The sequence below is a fragment of the Rhinopithecus bieti genome, unplaced genomic scaffold, assembly GCF_001698545.2.
Source record: "Rhinopithecus bieti isolate Rb0 unplaced genomic scaffold, ASM169854v2 scaffold_56806, whole genome shotgun sequence".
Taxonomy (NCBI): Eukaryota; Metazoa; Chordata; class Mammalia; order Primates; family Cercopithecidae; genus Rhinopithecus; species Rhinopithecus bieti.
This window is the reverse complement of record NW_016823424.1, coordinates 618,335-633,305: the sequence shown is the minus strand read 5'-3', so window position 1 is coordinate 633,305 and position 14,971 is coordinate 618,335. Positions and strand designations below refer to the sequence as shown.

General features: G+C 51.8%; 1 protein-coding gene across 2 annotated transcripts; it reads right to left on the bottom strand.

The window, feature by feature from the left end:
• Positions 1–384: 384 nt before the first annotated feature.
• KRT78 (keratin 78) lies at positions 385–11,222 on the bottom strand. 2 transcript variants are annotated; one of them, XM_017861416.1, is made up of 9 exons: positions 10,793–11,222; positions 10,160–10,374; positions 9,011–9,071; positions 8,445–8,540; positions 6,694–6,858; positions 6,226–6,351; positions 2,340–2,560; positions 2,029–2,063; positions 385–1,948 (listed from the first exon to the last, which is right to left on the bottom strand). In XM_017861416.1, exons 1-9 carry the CDS (start codon positions 11,156–11,158, stop codon positions 1,689–1,691), a joined length of 1,545 nt encoding a protein of 514 aa, XP_017716905.1. In that variant the 5' UTR covers positions 11,159–11,222; the 3' UTR covers positions 385–1,688. The 2 variants fall into 2 exon arrangements, with proteins under 2 accessions (XP_017716905.1, XP_017716906.1); XM_017861417.1 differs by lacking the exon at positions 10,793–11,222 and adding an exon at positions 10,471–10,530.
• Between the last annotated feature and the right edge of the window lie 3,749 nt (positions 11,223–14,971).

Sequence of the window (14,971 nt, the reverse complement as noted above, 5' to 3'; positions counted from 1 at the left end):
CGCCCACGGCCACGTGCAGCCTATTCACTGCACAAACTCTACCTGAAACGTGCCCAAGGGCAAGGCCATTAAGAAAGTCTTCATCTGAAAACGTGGTAGAGGCCACCACCGTCAGGGACATTTCCAAAGCGAGTGTCTTGGATGTCTGGGTGCTTCCCAGGCTGAATGTGAAACTGCATTGCTGTGTGAGGGGAGCCACTCACAGCAGGCCAGGCAGGAAGCAGCCTTGTGAACCCCAGAAGGACCCAACACCCATATCCCAATTCAGAACAGCAGGTGCTGCCCGCAACCTCCGCCAAAGCCCATGTAAGGGGCTGAATCCCTCAGCACTAAAGAAAGACTATCCTCTGGGAGGTGAGGGGGAAACAGAAATTATACTTTTTTAAAAAGTCAATTTAATTGAACTACCTTGGATGAATTTCGTTTCCTTCTGGGATCCTAGTGGCACAGTCGCCACACAGCCCTGTGAGGTACATATTATTATTATTCTCTTTTTACAGATGAGGTAACTGAAGAGGTCAAGCCGCTTGATCAAGGTCGCACCACTAGGAAACGGCAGAGCTGGGATTCAAGCCTAGAAGTTCTAGCCACATCCTCACCGGTTCCTGTCTCCTTCACACAAAGCTGAAAAGCCTTCTTGCCTAATTTGGATGGAGAGATTCATGGATCTGAGGAAAGGCCTGCCCTCCCTCTAAAGCAAGGACAGGTGTAATGTGAACTCCTGCAGCCCAGACAGTGGAGTGTGAGGTTGAGCAAGGTCCCCCACCTGGGTCTGGAAAGCAAGAATGGGGAAAGAGCAACTGCAAGCACCCATGAGGCCGCTGGGGGTGGGTAGAAAAGGTGATCCTTCCAGCCCCTCCTGGCACCCCACCCGACTCCCACACTCCTGGCTTCCTGCAGAGTTTCCTGAAGGAGAGGAAGGAGGAGAAGTTTCCAGCCTCATGTTCAGACTTGCCCAAAGATAAGATGAGAGCCAACAGATAAGGGGGGTAGGGGCAGAGTTTGAGCCCCCAGTCTCCATCAGAGGCCCTAGGCACAAGCTGAGCACATCCTCATCCTGGGTGCAGGAGTGCCAGGCTAATTGAGAAGCTGAGTCCCTGACCAGAACCAGACAGACACAGAGCCCGGGACAGCAACAGGTGCAGCCAGACTGCCAGGGACAGGAAGGGCCCAGCAGGTTAAACATGAGAATTAGAAAATCTTCCTAGGAGGAGAAAAATTTGGTGCACAGTCAGGAAGAAGGAAGGGGGCTGCCCCCAGTCAGAACTAGAACCTCTTAAAACAGGCAGTTGATGAGGAAGTGAGCTACAAGCACAGCTAAAACATCAGTGGAAGTAGGCGAGATGGAGGGCACCCCAAGGAACACACTGGAGGGCTTGAAGGATCCCTTGATAGAGTGGCTGGTAGGTGGAGTGAGATGCCAATAGGACCTGTTTGGACACACATATGCCACAGATTGCCTTCCAAGGAGAGGAGGCTCGGGAGCCACACAGCTTTTGTTTTGCTGGGTGAGGTGTGCAAGCACTTAGAGCATTCAGAACAGCAGGAGGAGAGACTTTATTGATTTTTGCAACACCTGCTGTGAGCTGGCTTGGGCTGTGGGCAGTGGACACAGAATTGGCCGTGCAGAGCCAGCTGATGGGGGGAGCAGGCCAAATGTGTTCAGGAAGAGGTGGCTGCTGGCTCACTCAGTAGGTGATGGATGTCTTCAGACTTGACTCAACTGTCTTCTTCAGGATGGTGTGGCAGCTGGAGGCAGAGCTGGAGCCAGACACAGAGCAGGAACCCAAAACAGGGTCCTTCTCAGAGCTCAGGATAATGTTGGAGCCTCCAGTCACGATGCTGGTGCAGCATGACCCAGAGCTGCCTTTCCCGCCACCAAGTCCACAAGTGCTCCCCAAGCTTCCACCAACTCCTCCAGACACGACAGTGCTGCCTCCCACTGAGGCTGCCAAGAAATGCACCAGGTCAGAGCAGGGTCCTCGGCTCCCCATGGAGATCCCATCCCCAAAGTCCCCTGATACTCACAGATAGTGACCTGGCTGGGGCACTCCCCAGACATCCTAGGGGAAAAAGGACAAGAGAGGGATGCGCTAAGAAATACTGCAAAGAATGCATCCCCACGAGCTTTTAAGCCCCTCAGAGCAGGTCACCCACCCTCTCAGCAGATAAAATCCACAGTCCCCAACTTAAAATATCTCTCTGCAGCATCGGTTGCCCTTAGCGACTCACAATGTCAGAAAATCTCTCGGAATCCTCTTTAGCAAGCAGCTCACTGTGTTGGCATCCCATCCTCCTCCCCCACCTCATATTCCCAGGCCCCTCCAAGCCTCCCTCACCTGCACTCCTCGCCCTCCAGCAGCCTGCGGTAGGTGGCAATCTCCACATCCAGGGAAAGCTTCGTGCTCATCAGCTCCTGGTACTTGCACAGCAGCTGGGCCAGGTTCTGCTTGGCCGTCCTCAGAGCAGACTCCAGCTCATCCACCTTGGCCTGAGCATCCTTGAGGGCCAGCTCCCCACGCTGCTCAGCGTCAGCGATGGCGGCCTGCAGGCTGGCGTTCTGGAAGCGGGGTAGAAATGAGCGAGAAAATGGTTGTAAGTCCAACATAGCCTCTCAAAGCACCCCCTGTGAATATCACTTGAGGGCTGGGGTGGATCATAATCTCATGAGCTCAAAATTATCCATGGCCGTCTGCACCAACACCTCCCCTGCAACAGGCTCCTCTTATTCTAAGGGAAGGTATTGCTTCCCTCACTTCCTTACCTCCTGCAGTAGGTTGAAGAGAATCCCCCAAAACTTTCATGTCCACCCAGGACCCCAGAATGTGATCTTATTGGAAGTAGGGTCTTTACAGATGTAATTAATTAAGGATCTCATGATCATATCATACCATATTTAAGGTGACCCCTAAATCCAATGACTGGTGTCCTTATGAATGGAAGAGAGAACACAGAGACAGACACAGAGCGAAGAACTCATCAGAAGAGAGAGGCAGGGCTGGGCGTGGTGGCTCACGTCTGTAATCCCAGCACTTTAGGAGGCCAAGGCAGACAGACTACAGGAGTTCAAGACCACCCTGGCTAACACGGTGAAACCCTGTCTCTACTAAAAACTAAAAAAAAAAAAAATAGCTGACCGTGGTGGCACACACCTGCAGTCCCAGCTACTGGGGAGGCTGAGGCAGGAGAATTGCTTGAACCCAGGAGGTGGAGGTTGCAGTGAGCCAAGATCGTGCCACTGCACTCCAGCCTGGCAACAGAGCAAGACTCTGTCTCAAAAAAAAAAAAAGAAGAGAGAGGCAGAGATGGGAATGATGCAGCAATAAGATGAAAAATGCCAACGAGCTCCTGGAGCCTGCAGAAGCTAGCAAGACCCAGGGAGGACTCCCACTGCACCTTCAGAAGAAGCACAGCCCTGCCAACACCTTGATTTCAGACTTCAAGGCTCCAGGACTGGGAGAAATTACATTTCTGTTGTTTTTAGCCACCCAATTTGTGGTGATTTGTCATGGCAGCCCTAGGACACTAGTACAACTCCTGTGCCACCTCCCCAAGTGCTCTTTCCCTATTTCTTCCCACCCCCAGCCCTCGGCTCCTCTCCCAGGGTGCTTAGTGCTCTTCCTGTACCGTGGATCACCACCTACAAGGCTCCCCCTGAGGGCCACCAAGGTTCTTTTTTTTTTTTCAGACAGTCCCATTTCAAATACTTTGTCCTGTTGTCAGAGTACATCAAACCGTGTGCCTCAATTTTGGGTTTGAAAAATATAATCTCAGCCGGGTGCAGTGGCTCACACCTATAATCCCAGCACTTTGGGAGGCTGAGGTGGACAGATCACCAGGTCAGGAGATCAAGACCATCCTGGCTAACACAGTGAAACCCTGTCTCTACTAAAAATACAAATAAACAAAAAAAAAAATTAGCCAGACATGGTGGCACACACCTGTAGTCCCAGCTACTCAGGAGGCTGAGACAGGAGAATCGCTTAAACCTGGGAGGTGGAGGTTGCAGCGAGCCAAGATCGTGCCACTGCACCCCAGCCTGGGTGACAGAGCAAGACTCCTTCTCAAAAAAAAAGAAGGAAAATATAATCCCTTTACCGACAATAGAAAGCTAGAGGAAGGATGAGATCCCTGTCTTTATCAGCCTTACAGTTGATTTGCCCTCATATCTGACTCAGGAAAGAAGGAATTATCTAAAAATCTGTCATTATTAGGTCCCCACTCTGTGGATAGAAACATAATCTCTACTCTATAGATGAAGAAACTGAGGCTTAGAAAGATGGGTGGCAGAACTGGGATCCTAACCCACTTGGGCCTGCGCAGGGGAGCCCAGTTAATCATGTTTGTGCAGGAAAAGCAGCAGGGGACAGTATTATATCCCCAGGAGGGATTCTCCCAGGAAAGGCACATTGCTGTGTGAGGAGCTGTGATTCCAGGCCCAGGTACCCAATACACACTCCTGCATGCTGCCACTAGACTGTGAAGACCACACGCTTCAGAACCAGCTGGGCAACCTCATTTAAAAAGCAGGTTTCTGGACCCTATCCTTAGAGATTCTGACTCCTCAGCTCTGCCAGGAGGCCAGGAATCTGGATCTTAACAGCCACCCCAGAGGATTCCAAAGCAAGGGGTCCTAATTGGTTGGTGGCAGCAAATTGAGCAAGAGGACTCATCACATTCCTCTCAGGCCCTGCCTCTCATTGCAAACAAGAGCCAGAAGGATGGTTTGGGATGGAGTGTGGGTTCTGGATACTCCAAGAACCCTCCCCAGAGGGCTTTGCTTAGGAGTCAAGGGACCGCATGTGACTTTCGAACCAAGCTGTAGTGCTTGAGGAAATGGCCTGACTCTGTGGTCTCTGCTCTCCATCCTCCACTGATCCCCAAATTGATCTTTTGGGTTTAGGAAATATGAGTGTAAGAATACTTTACAGTTTGAGAATTCATAACACTTCACACCTAGAAGTGAGGTCTCCTCACTGCAGGAGGAACAGGAAATGGCGTCCTTTCCCTTGCCAATCCCTTCCTCTACTTCTGACCATTGTAATGTATCTACCTAAGGAGAAGTTAGCCCCACCCTGCCACCCACCTCACTTACTCTCTGAGGCCCTGGCTCCCAACTTCCCCCACAGGGCCCCAGGACCTTCAGTGTTTGACCTTAAAGTCCCTGCTAGGCTTGAGAAATAAGAGTCAAAAAAAGAGATAAGAAAAGAGATGTGGGCTGGGCACGGTGGCTTACACCTGTAATCCCAGCACTTTGGGAGGCTGAGGCCGGTGGATCACCTGATGTCAGGAGTTCAAGACCAGCTTGGTCAACATGGTGAAACCCTGTCTCTACTGAAAATACGAAAATTAACCGGGCATGGTGGTGGGTGCCTGCAATCTCAGCTACTCGGGAGGCTGAGGCAGGAGAATTGCTGGAACCTGGGAGGCAGAGGTTGCAGTGAGCTCAGATCACGCCATTACATTCCAGCCCAGGCCAACAAGAGTGAAACTCCATTTCAAAAAAAAACAGAAAAGAAAGAAAAAGAAAAGAGATGAGGCTGGGTGCAGTGGCTACGCCTATAATCCCACCACTTTGAGAGGCCGAGGTGGGCAGATCACTTGAGGTCAAGAGTTTGAGACCAGCCTGGCCAACATGGTGAAACCCCATCCCTACTAAAAATACAAAAATTAGCCAAGCATGGTGGCACGTGCCTGTAATTCAAGCTACTCAGGAGGCTGAGGCAGGAGAATCCCTTGAACCCGGAGGCAGAGGTTGCAGTGAGCCAAGATCACGCCACTGCACTCCAGCCTGGGCAACGGAGTAAGACTCTGTAGGAAAGAAAGAAGGAAAGACAGAAACAAGAAAGAAAAGAAAAGAAAGAGATAAGAAAAGAGAAAAGAGATGAATTAACCATCTCCCCAAAAGGTTGAAAGCAAGATGTACACCTGGACTTAGGCTCCAATGCTGTCAGCCCCCTCCCCAACGCCAGGGGAGTGCAATGCAGTGGCACTATCCCACAGAAGCCAACATGCAGCTAGAAGTCACAGCAGGAAGGCTGAATTCACCCTAAATGGGGCTTGAAGTTCTCTTCTCCCCAAATTATCCAAAGCTCCAGCCAGTTATCAAGGTCCTCGACACAAACCCACTGGCAACCCGAATGGAGAGACAGAAACTAGGAACTGGGGAGTGAGTTGAAGACACAAAGGCAATGAGAGGATGTTTGGGGTGCTCTGGGAATCTACCTGCTTCTTGAGGTTCTCAATCTGACTCTGCAGCCTCTGAATCTCTTGGTGTAGCCGAGAGATCTGGACTTTCGTTTCCTGCATCCTGTCCCCATGAAGCTGGGCAGACATCTGAAGCTCCTGGTACTGGGAGGGGAACAGAGGGAACACCATTAGTTGAGAGGACCGCCATCTTTGACCATCTCCCCATGTTTGGAATGCCACCTCTCACTTCCTTATTTGGAGTGTTTGTTAAACGCCTGCAGCCAGGACACAGTGGGATGTACTTCCAGAAGTCCAAGTTTATCTCCCATGGTTCCTCTGCATCGCCTCCCTCCTGGAGGGGAAATGGCCCTGCCCACCCAGCCCCAGACCTTCAGGGAGGTAACTGGAACTGCCCCAATGGAATCTAGGTGGATGACCACCCTAGATTGTGGGCATGGAGACCTAGCCATTTCCAGCATGGTGCTGCCCCCTGGGTCCCACCACCTTGGTCTGGTACAGGGCCTCAGCCTCAGCCTTGCTGGTCCGGGCGATCTCCTCGTACTGGGCGCGGACCTCAGTGATGATGCTGCTGAAGTCCAGGTAGCGGTTGTTGTCCATGGACAGTACCACAGACGTGTCGCTCACCTGGGTCTGGAGCTGGCCCGGCTCCTGCAGGGAAGACAGACTGAGTGTCCACCCACCCCCAGCTCCCTCTCCCCTTGAAGCCTAGGATGGTTGAGCAAGATGGTGAATTTCTGCTTACACGCCATGACCCCCATTCATCCCAGGTGGCATTGAGTATGCCCTGCTCACCATGGGACTTGATCTCCTCATTCAAAAATGAGGGCCATAGGATGTGGTCTCTGAGGTCTCTTGCAGCTTGGACATTAATGCAAAATGACCTGCAAGGCCCGAAATCACCCAGCCCATCACTCCCCAGGCTTCATTTTTTTCTTCTTCTTCTTCTTCTTCTTCTTCTTCTTTCTTTCTTTCTTCTTCATTTTTTTTTTTCTTTTTTTTTTTTTTTTTTTTTTTTTTTTTTTTTTTTTTCTTTTTTTTACTTTTTTCTCTTTTTTTTTTTTTTTTTTTTTTTTTTTTTGAGATGGAGTCTTACTCTGTTGCCCAGGCTGAAGTGCAGTGGCATGATCTCAGCTCACTGCTGTAACCTCCGCCTTCCAGGTTCAAGCCATTCTTCTGCCTCAGCCTCCCTAGCAGCTGGGATTACAAGCACCTGCCACCAAGTCTGGCTAATTTTTGTGTTTTTTGTAGAGACAGCATTTCGCCAGGCTAGTCTCGAACTCCTGACCTCAGGTGATCCACGTGCCTCAACCTCCCAAAGTGCTGGGATTATAGGCACGAGCCACTGTGCCCAGCCATCTTCAGACCTCTTATCACATTCCTCTCTCTCTTGCTCCTACAACTCTGGCCACACTGGCCTTCCTCAGACAGCACACTCCCACTGTGGGCTGCAGCCACTGCCTGGAATCCCGGAAACCCCCCTGCGTGGTGACCTTTCTCACCTCCTCCAAATCTTTGCTCAGATTTTATCTCCTAAATAAGGCCTACCCTGTCCACATGATTTGAAATTGGCACCTGCTCCATGTTCCCAATCCTCCTTTCCCTGTGGTCGTTTTCCTTTTTTCCACTGTGTTTATAACCTTCTAGCATACTGTATAATTTCCTTATTTAATAAGTCTGTTGCTTATTGTCTGTCTCCCAATAGAAAGCAAACTTAGCCGGGCGCGGTGGCTCATGCCTGTAATCCCAGCACTTTGGGAGGCCAAGGCGGGTGGATCACGAAGTCAGGAGTTCAAGACCAGCCTAGCTAAGATGGTGAAACCCCATCTCTACTAAAAATACAAAAATTAGCCAGCTGTGGTGGCAGGCGCCTGTAATACCACCAACTCGGGAGACTGAGGCAGAGAATTGCTTGAACCCGGGAGGCAGAGGTTGCAGTGAGCTGAGCTCACACCACAGCACTCCAGCCTGGGTGACTGAGCAAGACTCCATCTCAAAAAAAAAAGAAGCAATCTTTTTGTCTGTAGTGATTTTTGTCTGGTTATTCATTGATGTATCCCCAGGACCTAGCAATTCACATAGTAAGTTTTTAGTAATTGGTTGTCGAGTGACTGAATGACCCAGAATCTAAGCCACCCTAACAGACTTCCCCTCTGGCCACTCTCCCCATGGCCACGGGGAGCCTGCCCACCCTGTCCCTTCTCTTGGCTCCCGCCTGCCCTTTGGTTGAGCCTCACTTCTTCATTCAGATGCTTCAAGAAGCAGATGTATTCTCTCAGAGTCTCCAGCTTGCCCTCCAACTCCATCTTGCTCAGGAAAACCCCGTCCGCATCCTAGACACAGCGGGAGAGAAACCATGCAACCCCCTCTTCTCCTTTGGGGACCCTACTCTGGCTCAGGAATTCTGTTCATGCACTGCTCGACACCCATCCACCATGCCTCCCAAGTCCCCCTCCTTCCTCCTCCAGCCCCACCCTGTCCTGCTCTCTCCTTTGCCCAACATTGACCCAACATCGCCTTCAGGAAGTCTTCCCTGATTAATCGCAACCAGTTCTGCTTCTTCCTCTCCCTCCCCACCCTCTCCTGCAGTGACATCAGAGCTCGTCAAGCAGTCCTTCAGTCAGATCTTGTCATGGGGTCCCTGTGTCTAGGCAGATGTCCCATTTCCCCAGGGAACCCCTGCAGGCAGAGCAATAGGCTGTCCTAATTCAGGACCTGTCACCCTTTCCCTCCCAGCCTAGGACTAGGCTCTGTGTACAGTGGGTGCTCAGGACATAAGTGGAGCACTGGCCCCCACCCTCACCTTCTTGAGGACCACAAAGTCATTCTCAAGTGTGGCGCGCCTGTGGGCCTCCTCCTCATACCTGCCAAATAAGTAGAGAAGGACGCAGTTCGAGGCTCCACGGTCAGAGCTCATGCCCCCACCTCCAAGCATGACCTCCCTGAAAAGGACTCCTTGCCTGAGAATGCCCCCAAACAGGACAACAACCAGCCCTTCTCTCCTTTCCCGCCAAGTCCTGGCTAGGTACCTGTGCCACTCTTTCAGCCCATGTCCTTTTGATGATGACAGCCACATTGTTTCAGTTTATAAGGCACATTAGAATACCTTTTCCCACTTGCTACTCACACCTATCACTGGGGCAGGCAGTTTGGGTTTTATCAGAGATTAGGCTATTTGACCAAGACCCCACAGATGACTAGGTAGACAAAGCAGAGCCAACCCAGGTCTCCTGACTCCAATCCTGGGCTCCTTCCAGAACCTGCCTTCCTCCACTTCACATCCCATCATCCCAACAGGCCTGGGAGGCCGGAAGGGCAGGTGACATTTCCCAAGTTTCCAGAAGGGAAACCAAGTCTGGGAGAGATGAGATGCCTTGCCCAGGCCACACAGCTACCCCTCACTCACAGTCGCCCCAACCCAAGCCCCCTATTAGTCCAGGGCTCTCTCCATTCCACCAGGTGACCTAGGCTTGCAGCCCAGAACCACAACTCATCTGTGAATTGTGTCACGGGTCTGGGGACGGCCCCACTAAATCGATTCCCTCCCCTTCTTGGAACCAGAGAACATCTGAATCACTTTAGCCCACAGCCTGCTGAACAGGAATTTCTCAAGAAAAAAAAAAAAAAAAAAAGCCACCTGGGCATTGTTTAAATAAGCCCTTCCTAGCCTTGACCAGAAACACGGGCCCTTGTAGCTGGGGCATGTAGGACACTGGTCTCCTCGCCTTTCCTCCAAGGTTCTCCAGACCTGGGTGGGGGCTGCGAGACACCTCCTTTACCTGTAGCAGGTGGGCACCTGAGAGCCTGGGGAATGGGGATGCGGAGGGGTAGAGGGGAGGCCAGTCATGTGCCTCCGGGTCCTCAGTATGTGGGACACCTCCTGACTGTCAGACCCAATCTGAGTCCTCCCAGACCCCGCCCACATAGCATGGGGAAATTTCAGTGTGCCTACTTGAACTTATACTCCTCCTCCTGGTCCCGGCAGGCCTTCAACTCAGCATCCAGAGCCCCTCGTTCTCCCTGGAGCTGCTGCAGCTGCTTCCTGAGCTGATCCAGGCAGGCCTCAAAGATAGGCTCCAGGCCCTGCTGGCTGCCACTCAACCCCTGTTGCTGTAGCAGGTGCCACTTGGTCTCCAGGACCTTGTTCTGCTGTTCCAGGAACCGCACCTGCAGCAGAAGCAGAGGATCCCTGAGGCTCCCGTGGGACTCCCTGTGCACAGCCTCTGGAAAGTAAAGCCTGTGGGACCCTCCCATCAGCTCCACCTTTCCGCTGTCTCCCTGCCCAACCTGGCCAGGGGGAGCCTCATGACCTTCCATGACACTCTGAACACACCAAAAGACTGGACAGACTAATGGGGCAGGGTCTTTCCCCCTGCTGGCTGGCCGTTCTCTGTCCCTGAGCCCCAGTCATGGAACAACAGGGCCTCCGCATAGCCAGAGTCCAGTTAGTTCACAGGAGGGACTTCCTTACAGCAGAAGTTATTAGAAAAGTGGTAGGAGGAAAAACTTCCCATTCCCAAGTCCATCAAGAGCAGCTCCTCTAAGGGGAGCACAGAGACAGCGGCTTGGCTGAGTTGACCCTCACCTTGTCAATGAAGGAAGCAAACTGGTTGTTGAGGGTCCTGATCTCCTGGGTCTCCTGCGTCCGCACCACCTGGAACTGGGGGTCGATCTCAATCTTCAGTGGGGTCAGCAGATTCTGGTTGATGGTCACTTCTTGGATGCCCCCCGGAGGGCACAGGGAGAGCCCAGGCCCAGCACTCCACTCCCCAAACTGCACCCCCAGCCTTCCCCCTGACCCCCAGGTACTCCCACGAGAGCCTCCCAGGCACCCCCCAAAGGAATTAAGGCTCCTGCTGCTGAAGCCTCCCTTGCTGCGGCCCCTTGAGCCAGCAAAACAGGCTGAGCGAGAGCTGAAGCCCCTCTGGGCCCGGCATGGGGAGAGAGACATGGCAGAGACAGACAGTCACGCAGCTGCAGATGGACAGACAGACTGTCAAGGTGTGTGAGTTTCTGCCCTGGGGCCCCAGCACGAGACTTTTATCCACTCCCGTGCCTGGGCTGGGCCTTGGAGAGCAAGATGCTCTTGACCTGACTGTGTCTGTCACTTGGCTCCAGCTGACTTATTCTGACATGCCTGGAGAATAAGTGTCCAGCATGTGCAGAGCCAAGGGAGAAGGAAACCCAGACCCTGCCCTCGGCGCTCCCAGGTTGTTGGAGAAATAGGCATGCCCAAAGACGAGGAAGCAGGCAGGAGACTGGCATGTCAGTGCTGAGGGACAGGGAGGGATGGCCAGAGCACAGTCACTGAGGCCACTCAGGGAAGGCTTCCTGGAGCAGATAGGGAAGCAGGGGGGAGGTTGAAGAGGAAAGAAAGCTAGAAGGGGTTCAGAGGAAGCATCAGAGTGCCCTGGATTCTCAAGGGAGAATCTGCCTCAAGGAGTTGGAGAAGGAACGCACTTGCAGCACCACAAAGCGAGGAGGTGTTATTGCCATCGTTGGCTAAAAGACACTCCAGGATTTGGAAATGAAACAGAAAAACAGGGTTTCCAAGTCCTTCCTCTTGCCCAACCCAGCAATCATCCATGAGGCACCACCCACTGAAACCAGGCATCTCCATCCAGGATCTCATGGGACAGTTCGTTTCTGACCCAGCCTGTAGCTCTGCTCCTTCCACAAGCACTCAGTGCCAGGCCCATCCACCTGCCATCAGGCTCTGCTTCCTCAGGTTACAAATCAGAGCCACCCAGCCTCCAAAATGAAATGTGCATTTAGGGCCGGGCACAGTGGCTCATGCCTGTCATCCCAACAGTTTGGAAGGCTGAGGAGGTCAGGAGTTTGAGACCAGCCTGTCCAACATGGCGAAACCCCATCTCTACTAAAAATACAAAAATTGGCCAGGTGTGGTGGTACACACCTGTAATCTCAGCTACATAGGAAGCTGAGGCAGGAGAATTGCTTGAACCCAGGAGGCAGAGGTCGAGCAGTGAGTCAAGATTGTGCCTCTGCACTCCAGCCTGGGCAACAGAGTGAGACTCCATCTCAAAAAGAAAAAGCAATGTGCATTTAGAAAAATACTCCAGATGGACTGGGAGCAGAAACAGGACATTTGGGGTTCCCCACAGGAACCTCTGCCTCTGGCCTGAAAGTCTGGTGGTTGGAGGAAAACTCTAGGGTTCATCTGATACTTCAGTACAAACTCTCCTGAGTGGCAGGACTCCTGGAAGGAAGGCATCCAGCAGACTCCACTTAAGCTCCTCCACCACTGCCCGGCAGAGTTGGACCACTCTGATTTGGGGAAGTATCTAAAATTTCTTATTTACATGGCAAGGGGGCTATTTCTCCCGGTCCCCCTCCCCTTTCCTAGAGCCTGGCACATTCGTAAGCAAGGACACCGGGGCCTTTGACAATGCAACTCAAAGCAAGGACAAACGAGGGCTCAGAATACTGAACACTCAAGAGATGTGCTATGAGGAAGTCACTCTTAGCAATTTGAACAATCCCACAGATACTCCACCCCAAGGCCAGATAACAGTAAGTGTGCCTCACCTCCCTCCAGAGGATTAAAAGCCCCTTCCTCCTTCCCCTGGCCCCAACCGGCAGCACGCCTTAATGAAACTGAATGGCAGGTGACCTCAAGAGGAAGAAGAGTCAGGGCCTTCAGTGAGGAGAACAAAGGAGTTCAAGGAGGAAAGGACCAGGTAAGGAAGAGAAGAGGAGAGAAAAGACCCAGGAGGAGAATTAGGTGCACCAAGGAGAGAGGAGGCAATGCAGAGCAGCCAGTCCAGAAGAGGGCTGGGAAATGCATTGAATTCTGCTCATTTCTCAGGGGACGCCAAGCCCTACCCCCTGGGGACCACTGTGCAGGGGCGAGATTCTGGGCCTGCCTTCCAGAACCCACAAATGTGCTTGAGAAAGATTTCTGTGAACGGAACTCTACCATCCCTCTCTGTCAGGATTCAGGGTGGAGGACAGAGGCCACATTTGGGATGGGGCCAAATCCACCTCCATGGAACTTCCCCATATTTGTAATTTTATAGATAACAGAGCCAAAAGGGCACTTCAAGGTCATCTGAGCCAATGCCTTTGTTTTACACTCGAGGACCCTGAGGCCCCATAGGTGTGGGGCAGGGCATAGAGACTGCATACTCTAGGGCAACATAAGAGGTTGCCAGGTGACCTCTAAGTCTGCTCTGGCCCATCCCTCTCTGATCTTAGGGACTTGCTCAAGGCAACCCACAGAGCTCCTCAGGCTGGAGGCACCACCTGTACCCAGCTCAGACCACTGCCCCATGGAGCAGCCCACAATGAATCTCCTCCCTCTTCCACATGCCCGCCCGCCCTTCAAACTTTCTAAGACAGCACCACTAAACACTGAATCACAGCTCCATGATGTATGTCCTGTCCACCCCTCTATCCAGCTCAGCGTCTGGCATACACTAGGCATCAATCACTATTTGTTTAAACAGATGAATTTTTATCCACGACCATTATACCCAGGGACCTTGCAGAATCCCCAGATTTGCAATTGCTGCTGTAACAGATGCTGCCCCTACTTAGAAATAATTCCACTACTTAGAAAGATGGTCATGCAGTGATGGGGAGAATGACAAAACAGTCTGGAGATTGAACCAGGCCCCTCAGCAGCCAAGTGACTTGGTTTTGCACACAAAGGTGCACAGAGATCCCAATTCATGCAGCAGCAAAAGTATAATTGGCTTACATCATGGACTTAATACTAAATCCTGCAGTGCCAAGGCTCTAATGGGTTATATCTTTCCTCAGTTTCCCCTGCTCCAGGTTAAACCTTCTCAACCACACCTCATGCTCTGCAGCCTGTGCCTACCTTGGCCCTTGTCAATGGGAAAGCCCCTGCCAGCACAGCTTTTTTGTTTTGTTTTGTTTTGTTTGAGACAGGGTCTAGCTCTGTAGCCCAGGCTACAGTGCAGTGGCGCAATCTCCGCTCACTGCAGCCTCAACTTCCCAGGCTCAAGCTATCCTCCCACCTCAGCCTTCCGAATAGCTGGGACTACAGCCACACACCACTGCACCTGGTTAATTTTTGCGTTTTTAGTAGAAACGGGGTTTCATCATGTTGCCATGTTGCCTATGTTGAACTCCTGGGTTCAAGCGACCCGCCCACCTCAGCCTCCCAAAGTGCTGAGTTTACAAGCGTGAGCCACTGCACCCGGCATCTCAGCACAGCTTCTTATGGCTTTCCTGTGGCCTCTTCTCTCACTGTACCACCCTAAGTTCACCGTTGGCCACAGCTACAAGTCTCCAACCTTTCTCTCTAATTGCTCTCAAGCCGGTTCTTACTTGTGCAGTCGATCTTTTCACCCAAAAGTCATTTATTCACATTTATTCATTTATTCAACAACATATGATTGAGCACCTACCATATTTCAGGTCCTGTGCTGAGAGTTAGAAATTTACCTGAGAACCAGGCTGGGCATGGAGGCTCACGTCTGTAATCCCAGCACTTTGGGAGACCGAGGTGGGCAGATCACCTGAGGTCAGGAGTTCAAGGCTATCCTGGCCAACATGGTGAAACACTGTCTCTACTAAAAATACAAAAATTAGCTGGGTGTGATGGCAGGCTCCTGTAGCCCCAGCTACTCAGGAGGCTGAGGCAGGAGAATCTCTTGAACCCAGGAGGCAGCAGTTGCAGTGAGCCGAGATCACGCCACTGCACTCCAGCCTGGGCAACACAGGGAAACTTTGTCTCAAAAAAAAAAAAAAAAAAAAAAAAAAAAAAAAAAAA

Excerpts from the sequence above, each read along its gene's own strand:
- KRT78 (XM_017861416.1), bottom strand. The coding sequence starts at position 11,158 with ATGTCTCTCTCCCCATGCCGGGCCCAGAGGGGCTTCAGCTCTCGCTCA. Across the intron at positions 8,541-9,010 it reads ACTTTGTGGTCCTCAAGAAG|GATGCGGACGGGGTTTTCCT; the intron begins GTGAGGGTGGGG and ends CGCTGTGTCTAG. Across the intron at positions 2,064-2,339 it reads CTGGAGGGCGAGGAGTGCAG|GATGTCTGGGGAGTGCCCCA; the intron begins GTGAGGGAGGCT and ends TTTTTCCCCTAG.